This window comes from Nycticebus coucang, chromosome X (genome assembly GCF_027406575.1).
Source record: "Nycticebus coucang isolate mNycCou1 chromosome X, mNycCou1.pri, whole genome shotgun sequence".
Lineage (NCBI taxonomy): Eukaryota > Metazoa > Chordata > Mammalia > Primates > Lorisidae > Nycticebus > Nycticebus coucang.
Window position 1 is genome coordinate 131,499,309 of NC_069804.1, and position 27,340 is coordinate 131,526,648.

General features: G+C 37.7%; 1 protein-coding gene across 3 annotated transcripts in view; it reads left to right on the top strand.

The window, feature by feature from the left end:
- Positions 1-19,893, top strand: part of ACSL4 (acyl-CoA synthetase long chain family member 4) — an 89,749-nt gene extending 69,856 nt beyond the window's left edge. For all 3 annotated transcript variants that reach the window (XM_053579701.1, XM_053579702.1, XM_053579700.1), the window contains exons 13-16: positions 2,107-2,298; positions 4,286-4,400; positions 7,237-7,394; positions 17,017-19,893. In XM_053579701.1, the coding sequence (XP_053435676.1) occupies positions 2,107-2,298; positions 4,286-4,400; positions 7,237-7,394; positions 17,017-17,174 (623 nt within the window). In that variant the 3' untranslated portion in view covers positions 17,175-19,893. The remainder of the gene's footprint in view (positions 1-2,106; positions 2,299-4,285; positions 4,401-7,236; positions 7,395-17,016) is intronic.
- Positions 19,894-27,340: the final 7,447 nt, after the last annotated feature.

A 27,340-nucleotide genomic window follows, 5' to 3' on the forward strand; every position in this document is an offset into this window, starting at 1 on the left:
GCCGTTTTGGGGTTGTATTTGTCATTGTTTGGCAGGCCCAGGCCAGATTTGAACGCACCAGCTCCAGAGTATGTAGCTGGTGCCTTCGCCACTTGAGCTACAAGCACCACCACAATTATTCCTTTTAAAAAATACTATCCAGAAGACCAAAAATCGCTTTATAACAAAGATATTTGTACCAGAATGTTTATTGCAGCCCAATTCATAATTGCTAAGTCATGGAAGAAGCTCAAGTGCCCATCAACCCACGAATGGATTAATAAATTGTGGTAGATGTACACCATGGAATATTATGCAGCCTTAAAAAAGATGGAGACTTTACCTCTTTTATATTTACATGGATGGAGCTGGAACATACTCTTCTTAGTAAAGTATGTCAGGAATGGAAGAAAAAGTATCCAATGTACTCAGCTACTTACTATGAAACCAACATATAATCAACCACACTAACATGAAAGCTATAACCCAACTACAGCCCAAGATGAAGGGGAAAGAGGAGGGGGAGGGGAAGGAGGAGGATGGGGGAAGGAGGGTAATTGGTTGGATCACACTTATGGTGCATTTTACAAGGGTACATGTCAAATCTACTAAGTGTAGAGTATAAATGTCATAACACAATAACTAAGAAAGTGTGGTGAATGTTATGTTAACCAGTTTGTTGTAAGTATTTCAAATTGTATAGAAAACCAGCACATTGTACCCCATAAATGCATTAATGTACACAGTTATAGTTTAATAAAAAAAATTAAAAAAGAGGAAATGACAACCCAGAAAAAATAAAATAAAATAAAATGATAAAATATTATGATTTAAAAAATCATGCTTGAAGCTAAATCTATTAACTTGCCACTTTAACTGACTTACTGTTTCATAGTTCACCATAACTGCTTGTGTTTGTAAGTTTGTGCATCTTAAGACCATTAAATATATTGTGTATTGATTAAAAAATACACATTTAATTTTTTAAAAATTTTTACATGTCTCTCATTTAAAAAAAACACATTTAAAAGCCAGCTACATTCCCAAGAATTTTACATCTTGGGTCTAAGCCGCCATTTTTTCCATGGTAATAGAATTCCAATTTTTTTTTTAGAGATAGAGTCTCACTTTATGGCCTTTGGTAGAGTGCCGTGGTGTCACAGCTCACAGCAACCTCCAGCTCTTAGGCTTAGGTGATTCACTTGCCTCAGCCTCCCGAGTAGCTGGGACCACAGGTGCCCGCCACAATACCTGGCTATTTTTTCTTGTTGCAGTTTGCTGGGGCTGGGTTAGAACCCACCACCCTCGATATATGGGGCCAGTGCCCTACTCAGTGAGCTACAGGCACCGCTCAATAACATTCCAATTTTATAATGAAATGCTGAAGAAAATATAGATAGTTGTATATACGTGTATTGTGGATCAGCTTCAGATTTATTTTATTAGATTGGTTATTTGTTAGGCAGTATAATCAGAAATGTTTACAGTAAAACTTGCTAAGGAGAATTTTGAGTTTCTGATTTCCTGGTACTGTGCCTCATTGTCAGTTTTGGGAAATGGTTCTATTTCTGGGCATATATTTGGAGTTTTCCTTGCTGTGAAGGATCCTGCACTTTGTATAGTAGGAATTAATCTTGATGTCTTGCATACAATGAGATTTGTTATATTGAAATATTGAACAGTTGTAAGGTTATGAGAGCTGTTAACAGATGAAAGGAACTCTGCTTTTAATGTTTTTACAACATAAACTCTAATCTGTGTCTCAATTCACACACCTAAATTTTTGTGTATTTTCCTTAAAGTAAGCTGGGTTCAGTAATAAAAATAATAGTGAGTAGTGATAAAGTATTTTCATAGTTATTGTCAATTATTTTGGTGTTTTAACTTTTAAAGTTCATGACTAGACATAGGCTAAATTAGTAAATTTTCCCTCCTGTTTCCCAGAACCTCCCTGTCCCTGTCAGTACGTGATGCTGTCTTTCTTAGTTACTTAATACCTATTCTCTTTGATTAAAACCATCTTAGAAAAAAATCCAGAATGCATTGATATCAACATATTAGTAATTTGCCTATAATAGTTTCAGGTATTACACCCAAGAGTAACTAATTGACTTTTATGATTTCCAGGTGGTTATACAATTCATGACAAACCAAACCCCAGAGGCGAAATTGTAATTGGTGGGCAGAATATCTCCATGGGATACTTTAAAAATGAAGAGAAAACGGCAGAGGATTATTCTGTGGATGAAAATGGACAGAGGTGGTTTTGCACTGGTGATATTGGAGAATTCCATCCCGATGGATGTTTACAGATTATAGGTCAGTGTATTCATGTATTCTCTGTAACGTCAACTTGGACAAAAGGTAATGTTGGTCAGGTCATTAATAGGAGTGATACTTCTGTTCAAAATTTTGGTGAGTTATTTAACTTATATATGAGCTTCCATCTGCAAAATAGGGATAACAATACCATCCTCATAAGATTGTTGTGAGGATTAAAGGAATTGATACCTACATGTATATATATAATGTGTGTATATTTGTATATATATGTGTGTGTGTGTGTGTGTGTGTGTGTATGATGTTTGAAGCAGTGCCTGAACCTTCTTCTTCTTCTTCTTTTTTTTTTTTGGCTGGGGCTGGGTTTGAACCTGCCAACTACGGCATATGGGGCTGGCGCCCTACTCCTTTGAGGCACAGGCGCCTCCCGAACCTTCCTAGTATAGGCAGTTATAACAGCAGCAGCATTAGGGGTAGACAAAATAGCAGATTGGCAATAGGAAAACAAAAAGTGCTCAGAGGAGGTCTTTTATGGCCAACCACATGTGGTTCTGTATAACTATGTACTATAACGTACCCTATTCTAGGCCTTCCTCACCTTTTACCTCCCCACCCAGGGGGCAGTGTTGGCATATTTTGTCCTGGTGGCTATTTATATATGGCTCTAACTAGGCCTGAACCTTAGAAAGTTGATAAAATCAATCCTCAGCACCTAGTATGTTTTGAGAATGTCAGTTGCTTTGTCACTGTCCTTATTGAGCCTCCTGATGTAGACCTTTAAATTCAAAAAGTGACTCCAAAATGGGCTCCTATGCTATTCACTTTGAACAGGTAAAGGTTAAAACAGAAATTGACTTGCTAAGAAGGACTACTCTGCAGGATGCTGGTCAGATTCTTTTCAAGCTGTAGAGTTTTCTTAGTCATATCTCTAGTGACCCATTTTAATCTGTCACTGGACCTCACAATATCAGGCCTGAATATAGTTAGAAATTTCTTGGGAAAATTGGTTCTTCATGTAGAAATTTGATCTGCTAAACCAGGAAGCATGGTGAACTACTAAGCCTTTTGTTTTTTCTTGATCCTTAATTGCACTGGAATTGAAAGTTATTTCTGCAAACTGGGTTCCCAGGCTCTGGGTAGGCAAACTAGCACTCACATGAAGATTGTGAGACGGGCTGATGATTATTCAAGCTGTGATATCCTGTGCCAGCATTTTCTTAGAGCACTGTCATTTTAATAAGATATGTCAACTGTGGAAAAGGAGAGTTAACATTGGTTGAATGGGTTCTATATGCTGGACCTTATGCATCGTGCCTTTAGGAGGTAGGTGTCAATATCCCTGATAAAATTGAAAGTTAGGGAGGTTACCTGACATGGTCAGGAACATTCAGCTAGCTACTACAGGGCAAAACTACCATTCAAACTTAAGGCTCCCAAGTCCTTATTCCTTCCATTAACTTTATTATAATATAAAAGATAGTAATAAGATATTAAAGCTTTGGGTATAGGGTATAATTTTTTGCCACTACCTCTTTAATTAGGCATTTTCTTTTTAATTGATGTGTGTGGGCAAGCGTTATATACAACAAAATTTTAGAATAGCATCTTTTTTTGTTGTTGTTGGTTTTTTGTCGAGACAGAGTTCTACCTTCTGCCCTGAGTAGAGTGCAATGGCGTCGTAGCTCACTACAAGCTCAGACTCGGGCTGTGGGCATCCTGTTGCCTCAGCCTCTGAAGCTGCTGGGATTATAGGCGCTTGCCGCAACACCTGGCTGGGTTTTTCCATTTTTTTTCGAGTCAGGGGTGGGGGGTTCTCACTCTTGCTCAGACAAGCCTCGAACTTCTTAGCTCGAGCAATCCTCCCTCCTCAGCCTCGCACAGTGCTGGGATTACAGGTGTGAGCCACTGCACCTGGCAATATCTTCGTAAATAATGATTAAAGCATTGAAATTAAAAGAAAGTCAGAATTGTACATACCTCAATGAAACAGACTATGAGTAACTTAACATTCTTCATAACTTGACAGATCGTAAGAAAGATTTGGTGAAGTTACAAGCAGGAGAATATGTATCTCTGGGAAAAGTAGAAGCTGCACTGAAGAATTGTCCACTTATTGACAACATCTGTGCTTTTGCCAAAAGGTAACTTTCAAAAGTTGCATTTTGCAATCAGTGTAACCTGGCTTATTGTACCCTCAATGAATCCCCAACAATAAAAAAAAAAAAAAGTTGCATTTTGTGTTTCATGTACTAACAGTAAAAGGGTAATTATAAAAGAATTCAATTATGTATTATCATAAGGGCTACATCAAATTCCTCTTAGAATTTTCATCACAGTTGGGAAATTCTGTATTTATGCAAGTTCTTGAATTCAGTAGCTTGAAGATCATTTGAGATAACTCAGACATTTTTAACTACAGGGTGCCCTAAAGTCACCATACATAGGTAAAATGGCTAGTTGTAGCTAAATGTACCTTTATTTGCAGAATACTCATTATAAAATTTTTACAGATAGACAAGCCATACAGAATATTTTGTAAATATTTTGTAAAATGGTGTAATGAATATTTTGTAAATAAAGGAACATTTAGCAGCAATTTCTCATTTTCTCTATGTATGCCAACTTTAGGGGTGACTTTTGGGACACTGTATACTTTTTGGTCACCTGCATGTTGCTAAATAGTTAGCTATGTGACAAAAGTTATTTAACATCTATAATTGAGACTTGGCATAAGTAATTTTCCCAAAAAGTTAACATAGTTTGTACATGTTGAGATGAATTGAGATGAGTTTTGAACCCAGGCTTTTCTAAATCAAAAGCCTAAGAGATTGAATCATTTTCTTTGTATGTTAATATGTGTTATTTTTATGGCCTTAATTCTTTATTTTTTTACATTGTAATTGTGGTAAAAACTCCATACCATAAAATTTACCATCTTAGTCATTTCTAAGTGTGCTACTCAGTAGTGTTAAGTATATTTACATTGTTGTGCAAACTATCTCTAGAGTTTTGTTTTTTGGTCACCTTTGGTAGAATGTCCTGACATCTTAGCTCACAGCAACCTCAAACTCTTGGGTTCAAGTGATCCTCTTGCCTCAGCCTCCCAAGTAGCTGGAACTACAGGCGCCCACCACAACGCTCGGCTATTTTTTTTAGAGACAGGATCTCACTCTGGCTCAGGCTGGTCTCGAACCTGTGAGCTCAGGCAATCCACCCACATCCCAAGTGCTAGGATTACAGGTGTGAGCCACCATACCTGGCCTTCTGTAGAAGTGTTTATTCTTTTTTTTTTTTTTATGAGACAGATTCTCTGTCATTCTGGGTAGAGCACTGTGGCGTTATAGGTCACAGAAACCTTAGACTCTTGGGCTTGAGCAGTCCTCTTGCTTCAGCCTTCCAAGTAGCTGGGACTATAGGTAACCCAGCACAATGCCCAGCTAGTTTTTCTATTTTTAGTAGGGAAGAGCCTCACTCACTGGTCTGGAACTCCTGAGCTCAAGCACCCCACCTGCCTTGGCTTCCCAAAGTGCTAAGATTACAGGTGTGAGCCACCCTGCTGCCAGAATTTTTATTCTTGTGGAACTGAAACTCTATCCATTAAACAGCAACTACCCATTTCCTCTTCCCTTAGCCCCTGGCAACTACCATTCTACTTTCTGTTTCTATAAATTTAACTACCCTCAATACCTCATATAAGTAGAATCACACATTGTCTTTTTTATGATTGGCTTGTTTCACTTAGTATAATGTCCTCAAGATTTATCCATACATATTGCATGTGTCAGAATTTCCTTTTTAAGACTGAACCATATTTCATTATATGTATATAATGTATTTTGCTCATATATTCATCATCAGTGGACACTTGCGTTACTTCCCCCCTGGGCTATTGTGACTGTGACCATAAGTATGCAAATATCTCCTTGAGATTTTGCTTTCAATTCTTTGGGATAGATACCTGGATGTAAAATTACTAGATCATATGGTAGTTCTATTTTTAATTTTTAAGGAACTAACACAGTGTTGACTATAGCAGCAGCACCATTTTTACATTCCCGCAACAGTCCACAAGCGCCCCATTTCTCCACCTCCTCTCTAACATTTGTTTCTGTTTTTGTGATAGTAGTCATCCTTATGGGATGCTTGTGAATTGTGTGAGGGGACTGTCTCATTTTGGTACTGATTTGCATTTCCCTAATGATTAGTGCTGTCAAGAATCTTTTTATACGATTGTTGGCCATTTGTATAGCATCTCTAGAGAAACGTCTATTCAAATTCTTTGCTTGTTTTTTAATTGGGCTATTTGTTTTTTGTTGTTGAATTGTGTGAGCCCATATAGTAGCTGCTTATCAGGTATATGATTTGGGCAAATTTTTTTCCCATTCCACACTCTATTGATAGTGTGTCCTCTGATGCACAGAAGTTTTAAATTCTGATGTAGTCCCATTTATTTGTTTTTGCTTTGGTTGCTCGTGCTGTTATGTTACATCCAAGAAATAATGCCAAACTCATTGTCGTAAAGCTTTTCTCTTGTGTTTTCTAGGAGTTTTACGGTTTTAGCTCTTAAATATATAGGTCTCGATCCGTTTTGAGCTAATCTTTATATATGTTGTAAGGTAAAGGTCCAACTTCATTCTTTCCAGTTTTCCTAGCACCATTTGCTGAAGAGATGGTCCTTTCTCCATTGACTGTTCTTAACACCCTTGTTGAAGATCATTTGACCATAGATGCAAGAGTTTGCTTCTGGCTTATCTTCTTATTCCATTGGCCTATCTGTCTGTCTTTATGCTGGTATCATAGTATTATACTGGTGCCGTTTCTTAATGAAACTTTGCTGTGGTATTATGCTGGTACTATTTTTTTATGAGACGTTAACAAATAAGTTAAATATATATTTGGAATTATCTGTACACTACTGTTTCATTAAATAATTTTTTCTCAATGTTTTAATTTCTATTTTATTTTCTAATTTTTTAGCGACCAGTCCTATGTGATCAGTTTTGTTGTTCCTAACCAGAAAAGGTTGACACTTTTGGCACAACAGAAAGGGGTGGAAGGATCTTGGGTTGATATATGCAACAACCCTGCCATGGAAGCTGAAATACTGAAAGAGATTCGAGAAGCTGCAAATGCCAGTAAGTGAGAAATTATTCATCTGTTGTAATCCTTAAAAGTCAGGTAATGATGTCTTTTGCATTAGGCTCTTCAAGATGTTTGTTTTAATAGTAAAACACAGGGTTTTTAAAAAAGCAACCTTTTAAATATATGTATAGTGGATATCTGTGGTAGAAGGATCCTTAAATATCATATAGTAGAATAACCTATCTATCTGGTTCTTTATTGGATGTTACAAAATTCCACCCAAGTGATCCTTTGTTTGAAATGGTCCATCTTTGGATAGACTTACGTAGGTCTACCTTGTATCTACAATGTAGGAACTAATAACTGTTTAGTGTTATAGCCATAACTATGCTTGTATGGCTGTGTAAATGGACTGTCTCAGATGATGCAGTCATAATTAATTGGAGAACATCTGATTACATACTATGTGCCAGGAATTTCGACAGGCACTACAAATACAGAAGGTAGTAAGATACATTTCCTGCTCTGAAATAGTTCATTATTCAGTGAGAGGGACACACCAGACAGCAATCTTAACAGCAGTAGAGAGATGAACAGGAAATCATGGTACCGCAGATGAGGGTACCTAACCCTACCTGAAAGGTCATGGAAACTTTCCTTGTAGATATGTCACTTAATCTCATCTTTAAGGATTGATGAGAAGTTAACTAGGGAGGGCATTCTAGTCCAAGGAGCAATATGAGTAAAGTCACAGAGATAGGAAAAAGATAGTGTGTTCAGGGAACTCCAAGGAATTCTTTGTTACTGGTAAAGAACAAAGTCCAAGATGAGACTGTGGACGTTAAGCAGGGAGCAAGTCGTACAGTGCTTTGTATGCCTTGTTCAGAAATTTGGATTCAGTCCTGTAGGCAATGGGAGGTTTTACCAAGTTAGTGATGTGGTCATATTTGCATTTCAGATAAGTTCAATCACCCTGGAGGCTGTGCTGAAGGTATATTTGAGGGGGACTGCACTGAGGCAGGAGGCCAGTTTAAGAGGGCTGTCACAGATGCCTAGATGAGAGTGGAAATAAGCAGGGCCTGAACCAGGGAATTAAGAAACATTTAGCAAGTGAAAGTGGTAAGCTTTGATGATTAATTGGTTAATGCAAGGGAAAGAGAAGTCCAGGATGGCCCTCAGGTTTGTGGCCTCAAATGATAAGGTGGATGTTACTACTGATTGAGCTAGAAAATACAGGAGGAAGAGCCAGCATATATAAGAAGAGGATGAGGTCAGTTTGGGATATACATAGTTCGAAATGCCTGTTTGGATAATCAGACTTCAAATGTTCAGCAGACAATTGTCACAGGGTAGAGAACCTGTGGCTTTGGGGCCACATATGGCCTTTTGGATCCTTGAACGCAGACTTTTGACTGAATCCAAATTTTACAGAACAAATCCTTTTAATAAATGATGGGAGAGGCCTGCAGTGTACTATAGATACACTTAGAGATAATTTGAACTGTGAAGGTAGATGTGCTGACCTTGGAAGAAAATGTAAAGTAAGAACAGGAGGCTTAGGACTGGCCCCTGGACAATACCAGCATGTAAGGAATGGGTGGAGGATGAGGTGTGCATGGAAAGTGTGATTGGCAAGATGCCAGGAGAGCAAAGCCAGTGCACAGCACTGCTAAGAATTTCTTGAAAGGGAGTAATCTTCAGAATCCTCAGTTTCAAATTAGCAAAAAAGAGCTGACAAAGTTTACTGGAACACTGATTGGGCCAGTTTTTTTTTTTTTTTTTTTTTTTTGGTGAGACAGAGTCTCCCTCTATTTCCCAGTCTAGAGTTCCATGGCATCATAGCGCATGGCAACCTCAAGCTCCTGAGTTCAAGTGATCCTCCTGCCTCAGCCTCTTGAGTAGCTTGGACTACAGGCACGTATTGCCATGCCCAGCTAATTTTTTCTATTTTTAATAGAGGTGGGGTCTTGCTTTTGCTCAGGCTGGTCTTGATCTCCTGATCTTAAGGAATCCTCCCAGAGTCCTAGGATTATAGGCACGAGCCACTGCACCTGGCTTTCTAGGCCAGTTTTGTAACCTTTTGAATTTTCATTTTTATTACTGTGATCAGCATATGTAGTTTTTAAAATACCAGATGGTATTACAAGAGGTGCATTAAATAGTAGCTCATATTGTACCTCTCTTCACTCCCAAGTCTCATCTTTTTTCAAGTTTAGCTGTTTTTAAAAATCTCTGGCATTTGTCTCCATTTTTCTAAAGAAAATGGTTATATTGATTTCTTGACTTTTTCATTTGAGATGTTATCTATGGACTTCCAACCATAGAAGATGATTTAAGTTTCGTTTATGTTCCCCTAAACATACACTTCCTTTCCCAATATATAGTAGTACAATTTTACATTTTATACCTATGTTAACATTATGACTATGAAACCATTCACAGCTAAACGGTGTTTTATATTTCCCTTTTTGGACAACTTTCCATTTTTTCCTGGATTTATAATTTCCTCTCTTCTTTCATGGTTTTTTGTGTACCTATTCTTAATTCTTCCCCTAAGCACTGATAAAGTTATAAAAATTCTCTCAAATACAGGAAAATATGGTATGTTTATATATTTGTTTTTTCTTTGAGATGTCCTTCTTGGTGTCCTTTGTCCTCATGCTGAAATTTAGACTGTTTGCTCCCCAGGGCTTCTTTTTACTATCATCCTGGAAATTACCTTTGCCTCTCCCGTGTTGGATCTTGTTTCCTGGATCTCATGTCTATCTTTGTCCTGGCTTACTGGCTGGTGTGGGTAGAACACATCCTCCAGCAGCTTCCTGAGAAAGGTGCATAGGAGGTAAATTTTTGAGACTGTGCTGTGTGCCTGAATATGTCTTTTTTTCTAGCCTTCCCTTTTAAGGCACGGGTGGGCAGCTATTAGAATTCTAGATTGTAAATAATTTTTCCTTAATACTTTGCAGGCTTTGCGCCATTGTCTTCTAACTTCACTGTTGCTGGCTGAGAAATCCAGTGCCATCCTGGTTCCTGTTTCTTTGTGTATGAACTGTTTTATCTCTCTGAGCTTTCAGAATTGCAATGTCAATTTCTGGTGTTCTGATAGTTCGTGATGATATGCCCTGTGTGGGTCTTTGATCATTTATCACTGTGTGTAGTTGGCACAGGCCTTTTTAATCTGGGTCTCTGCTCTTCAGTTCTGGGAAATATTTGTTAATCTGCTTTTGTTGGCTTGCTTCTTTTTCCCATAGTTCTCCCTGACCCCATGGTTGGGGGGCGTGTGTGTCTGTGTGTGTGTGTTTCTGAGACTACTTTTATATAATGGCTGTTGGACCTCTTGCTTTAATCCTCTAATTTCCTTTTCCTTTTTCTTTTGTTTCCTGTTTCATTGTCTTATTGGTTTATATTCTGGCAGAGTTTCTTTGTAACTCTTCTATTTACTGAATTTCCAACTTTCACTCTCAGAATTATAATTTTCAAGAACTCATTCCTGTCCTCTCAGTGTTCCTTTCAGTAGCACTCTATTGCTGTTTCACTGATGCATTCAACATGTTGTCCCTTATTCCTCTGACAATGTTACAAGGAATCCTTTTATGTAGTTTTCTTCTCTTGGTATTGTCTCCATTTCTCTAAGTTCTACTTTATACTTGATTGTAGCCTTTCAGGTATCTGCTGATCCTTGTCTCTCCATTCATGCTTAAAAGCGAGGTTCTAAAAAACTGTTTGGGCCGGGTGCAGTGGCTCATACCTGTAATCCTAGCTCTCTGGGAGGCTGAGGCGGGTGGATCCCTTGAGCTCAGGAGTCTGACACCAGCCTGAGCAAGAGTGAGACCCCATTTCTACTAAAAATAGAAAAATTAGTTGGGCATTGTGGTGGACACCTGTAGTCCCAGCTACTCAGGAGGCTGAGGCAGGAGGATTGCTTGAATCCTGGAGTTTGAGGTTGCTGTGAGGTATGATGCCATTGCACTCCACCCAGGATGGCAGAGTGAGACTCTAAATAAATAAATAAATAAATAAATAAAACAAGACAACTGTTTGAAAAGATCACTAGACTTCCCTGAAAAGTTACTCAAATATTCTCTTTTTCTTAGATTATTCCATTTCTCCCAAGAAGACGTCCCCAATCTCTTGCCTGGGTGATATTAGCTCAACTGCCAATATTCTGGTAGCCAAAAGGAGAAAAGGAGCTGTGGCGGGACAGAAGGCCAGCGGCTGAATCCTTCTGTTTTCAGCCTTACTTCCTCCCTCTATTGTGCCTAATGTCCTTGAGTCCAGCATCTTTAATTCAGTTTTTCCAAAAAGTAAACTTGTTTTCAGCCTGCCACGGGAAGAGGAGGACAGGGTGAGGAGAGCTGTTTTTTAAACGGGCTGAGGCCTACCGCTCCTGTTCCCAACCTTACTCCTTCAGTCTTCAGCAGCACAGGCTCGGGGAGCACTTCCCCATGAGGGTGGTTTGCTTCTTGTGCCTTTCTCTCTTGGCGGTTGCTTTAGCTCTTTCAGCCCTAAATCAGTTACCACTAATTCTTTTGCCTTTGTCTTCTAAAATTCTGTTGAACTTACTTCAGTGCCTTCTTTCTCTGTTTTTTTTTTTTTTTTCCCTTGTGGTTACTACTGTTCCTATTTTAAAAAGTATTTTAAATTATTTACATTATTTTCCAGGGGAAACAGAGAAAACTATGTACTCTGTCCGTTGAATTGGAAGCTGTTAACCAAATTGTAACACTTTCTTTTTTTCTTAAAAAAAGAAATTATCATCTTTCTGATTATAGGTTATCTATACTCATAAAATATTGGACAATACAGATTATTATAGAGAAGGAAGTAAAAATCACTGATACTAGCTATCTTTGGGTGGCAAGATCATACTTTGGTATATATACTAACTTACCCACATCACTGGCATTTTTCTGAGTCAGTAGGTACAGAACTATGTTATCATTGTTAATAGCTAAATAGTATTTCAGCATATAAATACCCATTTAAGTCCCTGTTGGATTTCTCGGTGAGTTCTACTTTTTTCTCCCACTATAAACAAATGTAACATATATATTGTATAATTTTCTTTTCCTTTTTTGAGACAGGGTCTTTCTTACTCTGTTGCCTCAGTTAGAGTGTAGTGCTGTGATCATAGCTCACAGCAACTTCAAATTCTAGGGCTCAACCTATCCTCTTGCCTCAACCTCCTGAATAGCTAGGATTACGGCATGTACCACAACACCTGGATAATTTTTCTATTTTTTGTAGAGATGGGGTCTTACCCTTGCTCAGGCTTATTTTCTTATTTTCTTTCTTTCTTTGTTTTTATGAGACAGTCTTATTCTGTTGCCCAGGCTAGAGTGCTGTGGCCTTACCCTAGTTCACAGTAACATCAAACTCCTGGTCTCCAGCGATTCTCCTGCCTCAGTCTCCCAAGTATCTGGGACTACAAGGCATATTGCACCACACCTAGCTAACTTTTCTATTTTTAGTAGAAACAGTCTTGCCCTTGTTCATGCTAGTCTTGAGCTCAAATGATCCTCTTACCTCGGCCTCCCAGAGTGTTAGGACTACAGGCAGGAGCCACCATGCCTGGCCTGGCCTCAGGCTTTTTATGTGATTATTTTCATAGTGTAAATTCCTAGTAATGGAATTTCTGAATCAAAAGAAAGATATATTTTTAAAGACTTTTTCCCCTGTTGCCAAATCACTCCCTTTCTCTGTAAAACAGTAGTAGCAGTTTATATTCAGAAATACATCAGGATACCTATTTCCCTAGTTGGGCTACAATTATTTTTATTTATTTTTTAAATTTACTACTTAGGTTTCATTTTGGTTGAAAAATAAAGTTTATAGTAATACCTTTTCAACTTCAACTTGATAACTAATTTTTCCCCAAGAATTTTCTGAACTCCGGAGACTGCAGATTTTTAAATAACAATTGCCTAGTAACATAAGATTGAAAACTTGATTATTTTATAACTATAAAGATAATGTGACTTAATATATTCTTCTTCGAGATGATTGTGTATGTCACAGTATTATTATTGTAACACACTTTCATATCCATGATACAGGCTGCCAGAACTGTTTTTGACTCAAACTCTGATTTTCTTTAAATGTAGTTTTAGAAAAGTATTTCCTTAGCCAGATGTGGCAGCACTTGTCTTAGGCCCAGCTACTCAGGGTACTAAGGCAGGAGGATCTGGTGAGCCCAGGAATTTGAGATTTCAGTGAGCTGTGATGATGCCACTGTACTCTAGCAAGACCCTGTTGCAAAAAAAAAAAAAAAGTATTTCATCCAAAGGTTAACCATCGGAAATGCACCATACTTATTGTTCATTATTCTCTGAATGTACAAATAGAGTAGAAAATGACTTGAATAATTTGTCATTAAATATTTAACTGTATAAAAGCAACAATGGAGAAAGTCAAGATAGATCACAGTTGGGTAGAAGGTGGAGCAAAATTCTAGGACCAGCTAGGCTCTTGGAACTTTTCTGTGGTTGGACTGAGGCATATAATTCATGATCTGGATAATGAACACTGACCATGAACTAAATGTATAAATCATAAACTTTTCTGTGCCACAAAAGATTTATTTTGTCAATACTTCAAATTTTTCATTTCAGAGACTTAGGCCAGAAAGTGTAAGGTGGTCATGATTATATTCAGAAAAATCTTACATCTTTTGTAGCAGGCTTCTAAATGTTTTTTAAATGTAAGTGTGAGGTACTCATAAGTAGTATAATAAGAATGCAAAGTAATTGTTCTGGGACAATTTGAGCAACTGCCAATTGCTATAAAAATTGGCATGTGCTGCCACCTTCAGGTCACACTTCATAATGTTCTAGTTAATTCAGATGTTGCATGTAAAATCATTTTTGTTTAAATTGATTTTTCCTTAAATGTAGTATTAATTATTCTTACTTGTAATTACTTTATTTTATTTGTAGGAAATTATGATCGTCCATTGCTTTCTATAGTTTTTGATATTAGATAATGTTAGGAGTTCCCAAGATAAAACACCTAAAGCAGACTTTTTGGAGGAGAGGGGGTTTAAATCAGGAATTTAACTAATGAAGATTAAATGTAGGAATTTTTATAAATATGCTTTAATTTGTTTGTGTAAAACTGAAATAATTTGCTTGCTTTGTCCAAATTTTGTTAGTGTTTCTAGAAAGGGCCTGTGTATGCCAGAAAAGTAAAATGAAATAAAAGATTTTGGAGCCAAATCTGGTATTTCAGAAATTAACAGTTTCTTTGAGATTCAAATGAGGCGTTGGGTGCAGATAGGATTATTTCAGGAACCTCTGTGTAACTGAGCTGTAAGGTATTAATAAAGTGGACATGTTTACTTCAAGCACGTTTTATATTCTTTTAGTACCTGTTCAAAGCATTATTTTTTGGAAGTTGGTTCTAAGTTTTATTTGGAAGATTATTTTTCATAATCGGCTTTATGTTTTTTCTCTTATTTTAATGAGAAACTTACTAATCCAATCAAGCTTTCTTAAAACTTAGACTAGTACTAAAAGAATAACTTTTATGAGTTCTTTGGCCTTACCACTGAAATCAAATTGTTTCTAACATCATCTAGGCTGTTCAGCAGTATTTTTTTAAACATGCAGAATGTTCACTTCTTAGCAATTGCTGTTTTAATTAATTGTATAGAAAATTTCATTTGTAGGTTAACATTGCTATTAATGGGCCTTCAGAATTTTAAGGATGAACTTGTATGCATAATGTATACGTACAGTATATAATCTGTGGAGTTTAAAAGTATTGAATACTGTATTGATTACCTCCATGTCCTTCTTTTTTTTTTTTATTGTTGGGGATTCATTGAGGGTACAATAAGCCAGTTACACTGATTGCAATTGTTAGGTAAAGTCCCTCTTGCAATCATGTCTTGCCCATGTCCTTCTTTTCTTTTCTTTTTTTATTGTTGGGGATTCATTGAGGGTACAAGAAACCAAGTTAGACTGATTGCATTTGTTAGGTAAAGTCCCTCTTACAATTGTGTCTTTCCCCCAAGAGATGTGTCATACACTGTGACCCTGCCCTTCTCCCTCCTTCCCTCTCTCTGTTTTTCCCATGTCCTTATTTTTTTTTCTTTTTTCTTTTTTTTATTGGGACAGTCTCAAGCTGTCACCCTCAGTAGAGTGCTGTGGCACCACAGCTCACAGCAACCTCAAACTCTTGGACTTAAGCTATTCTCTTGTCTCAGCCTCCCAAGTAGCTGGGACTACAGGCACCCGCAACAGTGCCTAGCTATTTTTGGTTGTAGTTGTCATTGTTGTTTGGCAGGCCCCGGGCTAGATTTGAACCCGCCAGCTCCAGTGTATGTGGCTGGTGCCCTAGCTGCTGAGCTACAGGCACCGAGCCATAACAACTGGCTTTTCTTGTGTGTGTGTGTGTTACAGTTGTCATTGTTTTCTAGCTGGCCGGGGCTGGGCTCAAACCCGCCACCCTCCGTGTGTGTGGCTGGTGCTATAACCACTGTGCTACAGGAGCTGAGTCCCATGTCCTTTCTTTCTTTCTTTCTTTTTTTTTATAGAGACAGAGTCTCACTTTATTGCCCTTGGTAGAGTGCTGTGGCATCACACAGCTCACAGCAACCTTCAACCGCTGGGCTTAGGCGATTCTCCTGCCTCAGCCTCCCGAGTAGCTGGGACTACAGGCGCCCGCCACAACGCCCGGCTATTTTTTTGTTGCAGTTTGGCCAGGGCCGGGTTTGAACTCGCCACCCTCAGTATATGGGGTCAGCACCCTACCCACTGAGCCACAGGCGCCGTCCCTTTATTTTCTTATGTTTCTGCCAACACGTATTGAGTTGTCTAACTCAAACATAATGAGTCAAACTCAAATACCATTTAAAGGTGTGTAATTCACAATCCCCCTTTTGACCCGTATTTTAATATATAATTAAACTTACACAAATATTTGTCGAGAGGCTTTTTATTTTCTATAGAATGAGTTAATCAATATATGTATGTATTCATGGAGGGCTCTCAACATAGTCCTATGGATGACAGTGACCAAAACAAAGACCCTGCTTTCATGGAGCTCACATTCTAGTGGGTGAGACCAAGATGTACTATGTTGGGTGGTGACAAGTACTTTGAATGAAGCATAGTGTAATAGGATACAGAGAGACAAAAGGACCTCTTTTTTGTCATGAGTGGTCATGGAAGTCCTCTCTGAGGAGGTAGCATTTGAACAGACACCTGAATGAAGAAAAGGAAGTGAGCCATGTAACTATAATGTGGAAGACCATCTCAGACAGAGGGAACAACAAATATATAGTTTCTGAAGAGGAAGGGGAGTGTGTGTGTGTGCACATGCGCACACGCGCGCAGGGTGTCCATAAAATTTGTGTGCAATTTACATCAGCTATTTTAAATTGCACACGAACTTTACAGACACACTGTATATCTTAGAATAAAAACTACATACACTATAACTATCCAGCTAACACAACTTATGTGTGCTGCAAGAAATATAAAATGAAATTGTAAGGTAGAGATATCATTAATAAACTAACATGCAGTTATGAAGTTTGCCACACACCTACATCATTTAAGTAAATCCTGCAAAATCCATATTTTATTCATTGCTTCTCTGTCTCCTTCTTTCCCTTTCTTCTGCCTTCTTTCCCCTCCTTCTCCCTCTCTCCCATCCCTCCTTGTCTCATTTCAGTGAAACTGGAGCGGTTTGAAATACCAATCAAGGTTCGCTTAAGCCCAGAGCCATGGACCCCTGAAACTGGTTTGGTAACTGATGCTTTCAAACTGAAGAGGAAAGAGCTGAAGAACCATTACCTCAAAGACATTGAACGAATGTATGGGGGCAAATAAAATGTTCTCTGATTTACAGTTGCATAGGAACTAGCCTGGTGATGTTTTAATTCTAAAGTTTTAAGCCTTTGTTGATCTGTTTGTTAGAATGTAAGACGTTATTGTTCTAAACACATGGTTAAAAAAAAACTGATTGAAATAGTTGTCGAGTCTAACTTAGTTTTGCATAGTCCTAGTGAAGCTGAAATTGAAAAGTTATTTCCCTTTAGCTGTGTTATTAATCACAGAGCAGAAAATCTCTTTTTAAAAATTAGCCGAAGGTATACCTGTTTTTGTAAAGGAAAATATTTAATGTTGAACAAAATTAATTGGAGTTGGAGTAGAATGTAGTTTGAGGAAATTTGCAGCTTCCAATGTCTATTGTCTTCCTAGTTCAGAAGAAGCTTAAGTATTAAGCATGACTGAAAATATGTATTAACACTACTCAAAAAGCAGAAGTGCTGCCAGGCTTTAAATTTCTCTTCCAACTATTTATCTTGAAGGGAAAATTCAATTGTAACATAATATACTGAATTAAGTAGTACCGTAGAAGGTGTTGATTTAAGATTACAATTGTTGCATAGGGTAGACATAGAATCATTGTAATATTATGAATAATTACAGTGCCTAAAGTAAGAATAAACCAACATATACACACCAAAAAATATCTAGTAATATAACTGAAGAGAAATTAGACTTGAACTACATTTTTGAAACTTCAGGATCTAAAATCAGTCAGTGTATTATTTAAGAGGGAAGCACATTTTTAAAAATGCTGAAAATTGCCTTTCTGTATTTATTAAAAATGAAAGACTGAGACCAAGAGTAAAATGATAGAAAGGTAATCAAACTTTAATAGGACATATTTTCTCTATTAGAAAAAGTGATAGAATCGTGAGTATAGTATTTGGAATTAGGAGCTTTGCATCATACTGAACCCGGGAAAGAGATTTAGACTTGGAATTTATCTTCAATAATGGTAAATTTTTAAAATGTAGTCATATTAAATTACGTTTGTAATTTAAGGTCTATTTGCTGTTGCTGATTTGATCCTTGATCAATTTGTATTTCAGAAAGCCTTTCATTTTGCTTTAATTTAAGAAAGCGGGTTATAATGAATGACTTCCCCAATATCTTGTTCAAACCTACAGGTGATTAACTTGGATGAGTTTTGGGAAGTTAAAGGGAAGAAGACATTGTCACCACCTTTTTCCTGTTTATGAAGAATTTAGAAACTGGAAATGCTAGATTTAGGGGAAGGGCAGAGTTACTTGATAAGGGACTGATGCTTGTGCAGTAACTTCGGGAGTGTGGGTTTCTCTTTGAGTCTTTACTTAAACTATAGGATTTATACATACCATATCCCTAACAGATATTCACACTTGAACCATAGTTACTGTAAAAGCAAAAATTCTTAATAACTGTTATTCTTTGCACTTTTTTCAATCATTTTATATATATATATATACATATATATGTATGTGTTGCTTACATTGCTTTGTACAGAGGTGGGCCACCATTGAAGCAAAAGAAATTCTTTTTTGCTTTAAAATATTTATAAAGAAAATACTTAAATGTTATGTATATGGTGGTAATAAGGAAAAAATCATCTGGTATTATAAACAAGAATGAAGGTTTTTGTAAAGATTTCTGTTGCGTGTTATGCAAAGTAAAATTCTAGGCAAGTTTTCATTGAAGTTATGTGTATGTGAGTATTCTCATTCTTCTCAACTTGCCTTTGGAGAGTGAAAACCCATTATTATCAAGTAGACTACTATCCTGATTCTATTCCTGCCCCACTGTTTATCCTTTAAGGATGATTTTCATAGACATTTCCATATGTGAATTTTTCCTCTTACTTGGAATGGTGATTTTAAATGTGTGAGTGCATGCATACTATCTTATCTCAGATATCTGCACCCCTATCGACCCCTATCTCCCAAAAGCTAGAACACTGCCAACTAATCTGTTGTATAGATCCTTTAGAAACACATAATTAACACTTAAGGTTGGGTGCTGCTAATTTTTTGCAAAAATCCAAATATTGTTAAGGGACCAGGGAGATGCCACTACCCCCTGATTTTTTTTCAACGAAAAATATACATGTTTATGTAAACAACTCTTTCTGTATTCATAGTGACTTTTCAAGTATTTGATCCTAAAGATTTTAAGCTCACATTTTTTTATACCTGTTTAAATTGTTCACAATTGTTATCACATGTCATCAAATAAAGTTGTACTTAAAAAATTTTACTATGATATGTACATTTCTAAGTCAGATACTTGTGACTTTTGCTTTAATTACACGAACGTATCTTGTCTCCTTGATATTGTATTCATTCTTTTTTTCTCTAGAATGAAGTTTTAATTGTATGGCTTTTCAGAACTGAAATACAGATGAAAGGTTAAAAAAATCAGAAGTTAAGAAAAGTAATTTCTTTGGTGATAGAGACTGATTAGTAATCTTTGCCTGTATTTTCCTGATAGCATATGACAAATGTTTCTAAGGTAAAAAAATGAAAACAGGTTAAACATTGTGTGGTGTTTTGGATTCAGAAAGAAATATTTTAATTTTCAAATGTAGTTATAAATTATAATGTATTCATATTTGTACTTTCTGTTAAAATGCACGTTTGCAGGATTGTTGTTTAGATTTTGTGTTTATTCTTGATGAAAAGCTTTGTTCCTGTTTTTAAGTTTGCACTCAAATCTTAAGAAATAAATTCACCCATATTATCAAGCCAATTTGTACTTTTATGTGTTGAGATAAAATCTGTATGTTTGAAAATTATTAACCAAATTTATTTAAAAAAAAAGCTTTATGAACATGTGTGACCAAACTTTTCAATGCATACTTTTTTTTTTTTTTGAGACAGAGTCTCACTCTGTTACCCAGGCTACAGTGCTGTGGTGTCAGCCTAGCTCACAGCAACCTCACATTCCTGGGTTCAAGCAGTGCTCCTGCCTTAGCCTTCAAAGTAGCTGGGACTACAAGCTCCCACACAGTTTTTCTATTTTCAGTAGAGATGGGGTCTCGCTCTTGCTCAGGGTCTTATCTAACTCCTGAGCTCAAGGGATCCTCCTGCCTCGGCCTCCCAGAGTGCTAGGATTATAGGTGTGAGCCACCATGCCTGGCTTAAACACATACCTTGATAGTACTTACCTCTAGGTTTATGGACTTGCATGAAGCAGTTAACCCAGCTTGTATAAGTTTCATTCATTATCTCAGAGTATTTGAGCCCCAAACTCTTACTTTGATACAGTTAATAAAGTAGGGCCCCTTTGTAAAACTCCTATTGTGGGCCAAAACATAGTCATGTTGTAGGCATTATTAGGGACTAATAAATTATAACTGTTGCTTTTAGGCTAATTAACATTTAGGGAGAAATCAATTCATCTCTAGTATACAAGGGTGTGTTAAAAGTGGTATTAAGAACTCTGGAACTAGAGTGCATTAGTCTATTTCCTGCCTTTTCTATTCACTAGTTGTGTGACTCTGGGGAAATTAATTAATATCCTGGAGCTGCATTCTCCATCTGGGAAAATGGAGTGACTGATAGTAGGATCTGCCTCCTAGGGTAGTTGTGAAGGCTAAAACGAGTTAATCTATGTAAAGTGTTTACAATAAGAGTTTAATGTTATTGTCATAATCATTATTGTATCTAGACAGTATTCATTAAGTTAGGTTTAAAGAGTACAGTGTGTCCCACAAGTCACCATGCATAGGAAAAAATTATAATAGGTATCTTGAAACCTGTTTGCCGTGAGTAGGAGAGAAGACTTGGTGTATTTGTAGAAAGAAGTGGCCAACACCTAGATATTTTGTAAATACACAATAGAACGTTGACCATCCAAGGGACTGTAACAAACTGGTTAATGTACAGAAGTGGTCAACATAAGGAACTAGGCCTACTGTGCTGATAACATACATGTGGTACATGACCTGTCTATGAAGATTAAGTCAACTTAGGTGGTCTATGAAGGGAGGTGGTCAACTATGGAAGTTCTGTATTTTGTAAAATTTTATAATGAATATTTTATAAGTAAAGGTAACATTTAACTGCAACTCCCCATTTTCCACATGTATGGTGACTTTTGGGACACCTGCATTGACTAGGACCTTGTAACCTTAAAGGACTATCTGCCCCTGAAGATTTTGTGGGAAAAGTTCTGAATTTAGAGGTGAGGAGACCTGGACTCATTCTATCTAACTTCGTAAACATGGGCAAATCTCCTAACACCCTCTAAGCCTTAGTTTATTTTTTCTGCTAAAAAAATAAAAAGACTGGATCCCCCAAAAGATGCTCTTTGCAAAAAGAGAAAGACAGATGACATGAAATAGGGAATGTGATAGTCCCATGGTTCCTCAGGTCTAGCTTTAGTATTGTAATATTGTTGTCTTAAGCTGTTTTTTTTGTTGTTGTTGATTTGTTTTAGAGACAGGGTCTCACTCTGTTGTCCAGGCTGGAATGCAGTGGCATGATCATTCTTCACTGCAGCCTCAAACTCCTGTGCTCAAGCGATCCTCCCATCTTGGCCTCCCAAACTGCTATGATAATGGGTGTGAGACACTGTATCTGGCCTCAAAGCTACTTTTTAAAATGACACTCTAGGTTCCAAGTGTCCCATAGATATAGGAGGCTGTGGATGATCCCATCACAGGAAGTGAAGATTCTACTAGGTATAAGCAATGTGTCACTCTAATTTTTTTTTAATTTTATTTTTGAGAGTCTCTTTTGCCCAGGCTAGAGTGCTGTGGCATCATAGCTCACAGCAACCTCAAATTCTTGGCCTCAAGTGATCCTCCTGCCTCAGCCTCCTGCATAGCTGGGACTACAGGTGCCCACCACAATGCCCAGCTAGTTCTTCTATGAGATATGGGGTCTCTTTTTTTTCCAGGCTGGTTTCAGACTCCTGAACACAAATGATCCTCCTGCCTCAGCCTCCCAGAGTGCTAGAATTACAGGTGTGAGCCACCACAATCGGCTTTACAAATTTTTTTAAGCAGGGTTGTGCATGCATAATTTGAAGAAGTTACTTCCACTTCTTGTTTTTTACTCTGAGTCACAATTACTGATATACAGTATCAGTGCATATGCATATACAATATTTCATGAAAATGTTTTTGTGAAAAAAAATAACTAATGAGATGCATGCTGATTTTCTATTCTATTTCATTTTTTAAAAAATGCTGGTGGGGACCAGCTACATTGATTCAATGACCCTGTAAAGCAGTGCCATCCAATAGAACTTTCTGTGATGCTGAAAATGTTCTATATCTGTGGTATCCACTTAGCTGCCAGCCATATGTGGCTATTAAGCGTTTGGAATGTGGTTAGCGTGACTGAGGAACTGAATTTGTTTATCTTAGTTCCATATTGGACAGCACTGCTCTAGAGAGATTGCAAGCCACAGTTTGAAAAGCTCAGGATCAAACTGAGCTGTTCTACAAAGTCTGTGACAGACTGCTATTCCTGGCCCTCATCCTCTCCATTTCCTCTGTCTCAGAGGCACCCACTTTCAACTTTGTTTTAGTGTTTACTATCTTGTATCTAACAACCTGTTGCTGCTGTTTTCTTCTGTCGCACTTCATTGGCCTCTGACTGTACACGGACATGCATCTCACTCTCCCAATATAAATGAATAGTTAGATCAGTAGGTTTTTACATTATTATAACTATGCTATCCAAAGCTGAAACATCTGGCAGGAAAATTATCACTAATTTTCCTTTCCTGTATTTTTGACCCCCTGGAGCTAATAATTGTCTTTCTGCTATTTGCTTGGATTTCTATGTACGTATCAGTAATTTAATCCCAGGTTCTCCATCAATTGCCCAAATCTATTAAGTGAGAGATTCTGAGAGGATGAATTATAGAACCGGGATGTTTCTTGGAAGATACCCCTAATGGTATCAAAATTAGAAATGGGCTATAGTAGGGGACACTCGAGAGTCCTAAATACCAACTTTTGCCAATTCATATTTTTGCTTTGGGTTGTGAGAAATAAACAAAAAATAACTGAGGGATGAAAAAAGGAAAAGAAGAAAGAGTATGTTGAAGTTCACTCACTCATATACCTCTCCAGGATGACTTTTGCAGCAGAAATCTGTAAATGATTCCTCTAGTGTCATGTATTTGTTTTTGTGCCCAGCTCTTTGCTAGACCATGGAGTTATGAGAAGCTGAGAATCAGGTATACATTACATACATATGTATTACAGACGTGTCCACATATGTTTTCTTCTTTATGGCCAAGAGCTCTTCTCACCTTTGCTGTGTCTTCGACTTTCCTTAGGATAGGGCACTGCAAAACGGTAGAATCAGTTTGATATGGTGAATAGCAGACATCCACATAGAAAATTAGTAAAGTAACTCTCCAAGGGTGGGTGAAGGACAGGGTCAGAGAGAGGAAGCTTTCTTCCTAGACAGTGGCGTTTTTAGGGAGCAAGATAGAGAGCGAGCTGAAATCCCCAACCGGCCACTAGGTGGCATCATTTCTCATCAGATCTGTATTTTATTACTATCCATATACATGATCGTGACAGAATTAACCTTTCTCTGGGATCTAAATGAAGGAACGTATATGGAATCTTTTGTTTCATTTCAGCATGAGTCTTTGTTTTCTCTGCAAGAGGCTCCCTGGGCCTTCTTTGCTTGTGAGCTCCTCCCTTTTGCTTAGTATAAGCTTTTGACCCCACCTCCTAGGGTTGGGGGCCTATCTTAGCTGTTGGTTGGTTTAACTCAGAGACGAAAAACTCCAAAACTGACCTGGAGCTGCAGGGATTCAGCATCCTATCTCCAAGAGTAAGGTTGCACAAACATGTTATCTTGAGCTGTTTATTTCATTCTCTGTCTTAAAACTAGGACTTCCTTAAAAGTTTTTAAAGACACATTGAGCCCTGTACTTTCCTTAGCAAAGCCGTTTCTGTTTTAAAGCCCTCTGAACTTCCAATGCTATTAGATTTCCTTTGGATTAAAACACAACACTTAAGATGTGCTTTTGGTCCCTTTTTTTCATATTGCTACATTCTATGATGAAACAAGGTCTTGTGCTATCAGCACATGGTAATCAGACCATGGAGGTGTATGCGAAACTGAATTGTGAGTCTACATATGTAAGAATTTGGAAATGACAGCATAATAGCCTATTAGGCTTCAGTTGCCCAAGAAGGCTTCCTTGAAGGGCCTCCAGGATGAGCCTACTGCTGAAGAGGCAAGGTGACTATCACTAAATCCAGCTAATAACGAGGAGTGCACGTTCTTCTACAACAGTGTCCCCTCGGGGCCTCATCAGCCTTTGAGGACTAAGTGGGGTAAGAGCAATAGGAATTTGATGGACCATAGCTTGAAGTTCTAGACGAGAGACTTCCATGAGATTCCACACATGCCTTCTGCCTTTGGGGTGTCCAGAGCTCCTTAGGAGGTTGCCTTTTTAATCCACTTATCCTGGGAGTTCAAAATATGTTATGTGTGTGTGCTATATGGCAAAAACTGTTGAAAAGCTCTATTGTAGATGTATCCCTCTTTTCAGAGAGCATTGGTAACACATGGCCGCAATGACTTTTTTCCCCTTGGTAGTCCCAGGTAGGCTGATCCTCTGTGAAGGCAGATAATTTGTCTCATTCACCGTTTTATCTCCAATGCTTACCACTGTGCCTGGCACAAAGTGTATGCTCAGAAAATATTTCATGAATGAATAAATAATGAATGAGCAAGTTTAGGACTCCAAGGATGAGTAAAATTTGGAAAAACCTGGAAGAATTAAGGGCTTGTGAATGAGATGAATGAGGGCTAGAGTCAGAGATGGTCATGGTGTGCACCGGGCACAATTTGCTGAGAGACCCAGAACTGTGCATGTTTAGAGGCAGTGAGGCATTATCAGGCCCCATCATGTCCATTTAACATAATGTTATATGAATAAATAGCCACTGAAGCTTTACTGCCCAAGAACAAAGTCAAAATTAAAACCAGCACATAGTGGTTGATACAACTGGTCTTGATTTTTCTGTTAGCATCTAATTTTAAGTCAAACTCTTGTCTACCCACCATGGGAACAATTTCTCACATTGGCTGGATTCCAGTAATTCTTAAATGTTCCCATATCATCTTCCAGTTCAGAATCCCTCACTGAAATCCCTAGCATCCCTGAGGCAAAAGGATGCTGTGTCATCATCCCTCATGATGTACGGGTGAGGGAAGGATCCGAGTGGCTATTTCCTACTCAAAAATTCATCTCAAGGGAGGGAGGGAGTGGGTGAGGGAAAGGAAAAGAGGGAAAAAAAGACAAGAAAAGAAAATAGTGACTAATTCTCACATAAATTGGATTTAATTTTGACCAAAGTATATTACTTAAACATTAATTTTTAATTCAACTTGTTAATATGTTGTTTGGGATATTGCATCCTCATTTATAAGTGAAATGTTTGTAATTTCCCCTTTATAATAATATATTCTCTCCAATTTTAATATCAAGTGTACCCAGATCAAGTAGAATGATTTTGAAGTTTTTCTTCTTTTTCTATTGTCTATAAGATTTGGCATGATCTGTTTTTTGAAATTATTTTTTACTTTTATTTATAAATATTAGTTGTCTATTTTTTGAGACTTAAAAAAATAAGAAGTTAACTGATGACTCCATACTGAATCTCTGAGTCAAAGCATTCTATAATAGACATACTCTTATTTGACAATGTGAATGTTACTTTCTTTGCATTATTATTATTATTATTGCTTAATATTTCGATGCAGCAATTTTCTGATTTTTCTGAATGTATTTATGTTCGTTCATTCTTTATGAGGTTTTTGTTTCTAGTCCTTATCTTAAACATTGTTATTGTTAGTAAATTTTAAATCTCTTCAATTTTGTGAAGGCAAAAAATAGAAACCTAATAAACACATGTATATGTAAAAATAAATTTAAAAGTTCAATAAAAAAAAAATTCATCTCAGGTGTCACATCCTCAGTGAAGTCTTCCCTGAGCTCTCTGAGGTTGAGTTAAATGCCTCTCTCGTGTTCTCACAGCACCATACGTTTATTGTTGAAAATAAAATAATAATCACAGCCAACATTAGTGAGCATTTCATATGTTCCAGGAACTATGCCAAGTACTTTACAAATATTATCTTATTCATTCCTTGTCTCAAGGGCCGGGCGTGGTGGCTCACGCCTGTAATCCTAGTACTCTGGGAGGCCGAGGTGGGTACATCGCCTGAGCTCACAGGTTTGAGACCAGCCTGAGCAAGAGTTAGATCCTGTCCTTACTAAAATAAAAAAAACTAGCCAGGCGTACTGGCACACGCCTATAGTCCCCAGCTACTGTGAAGGTTGAGGCAAGAGATTCACTTGAGCCCAAGAGTTTGAGGTTGCTGTGAGCTATGATGCCCCAGCACTCTACCAGGGTGCTACAAAGTGAGACTGTCTCAAAAAAAAATTCCTGTCTTAAAATCTTATGGTAAACACTGTTATTATCTCCAATTTATAGACAAGGAAACCACAGAGTGGAGATGAGTAAGTTTGCTCAAAGTAACACAGCTGATAGGCGGCCAAGCCAGAACTAAAAGGTAGGTTTGTCGGAGGCTGGAGCTGCTGTTCTTAATCATTCTGTTCTATTTACCTCTTATGGTGTCTTTACAACCCCTTGTTGAAATGACCTGGGACTGGGTAGTGTCTGCCTTTCTCCCCTCCCCCCTGCCCACTCCCGGAATGTTAGCTCCAATGTGATAGGAACCAAGTCACCAAGGCTCATCTGGATCTTTAGTGCCTAACACATGACCTGTCACAGAAATGGGCAATGACCATTTGTATTGAAAAACATTCTAAATAAAATGTTGCTGGGAGACCTGGTTAGCCACATGAGAAAGACTGAAGTTGGACCCGTGCCTCTCACCACTTACAAAAATTAACTCATGCTGAAAAAAATGGAGATTTTGCAGCATTTGTACTAACCTGGATGGAAGTGGAACACATTATCCTTAGTGAAGCATCACAGGAATGGAGAAGTATGAATCCTATGTATTCAACTTTGATATGAGGACAATTAATGACACGGTGGGGCATGGGGGAAGGGGAGAGCAGACAGAAAAGGAGGGAAGGGGTGAGGGAAAGGGAAAAAAAAGAAAAGAAAAGAAAATAGTGACTAATTCTTACAAAAATTGGATTTAATTTTGACCAAAGTACATTACTTAAAC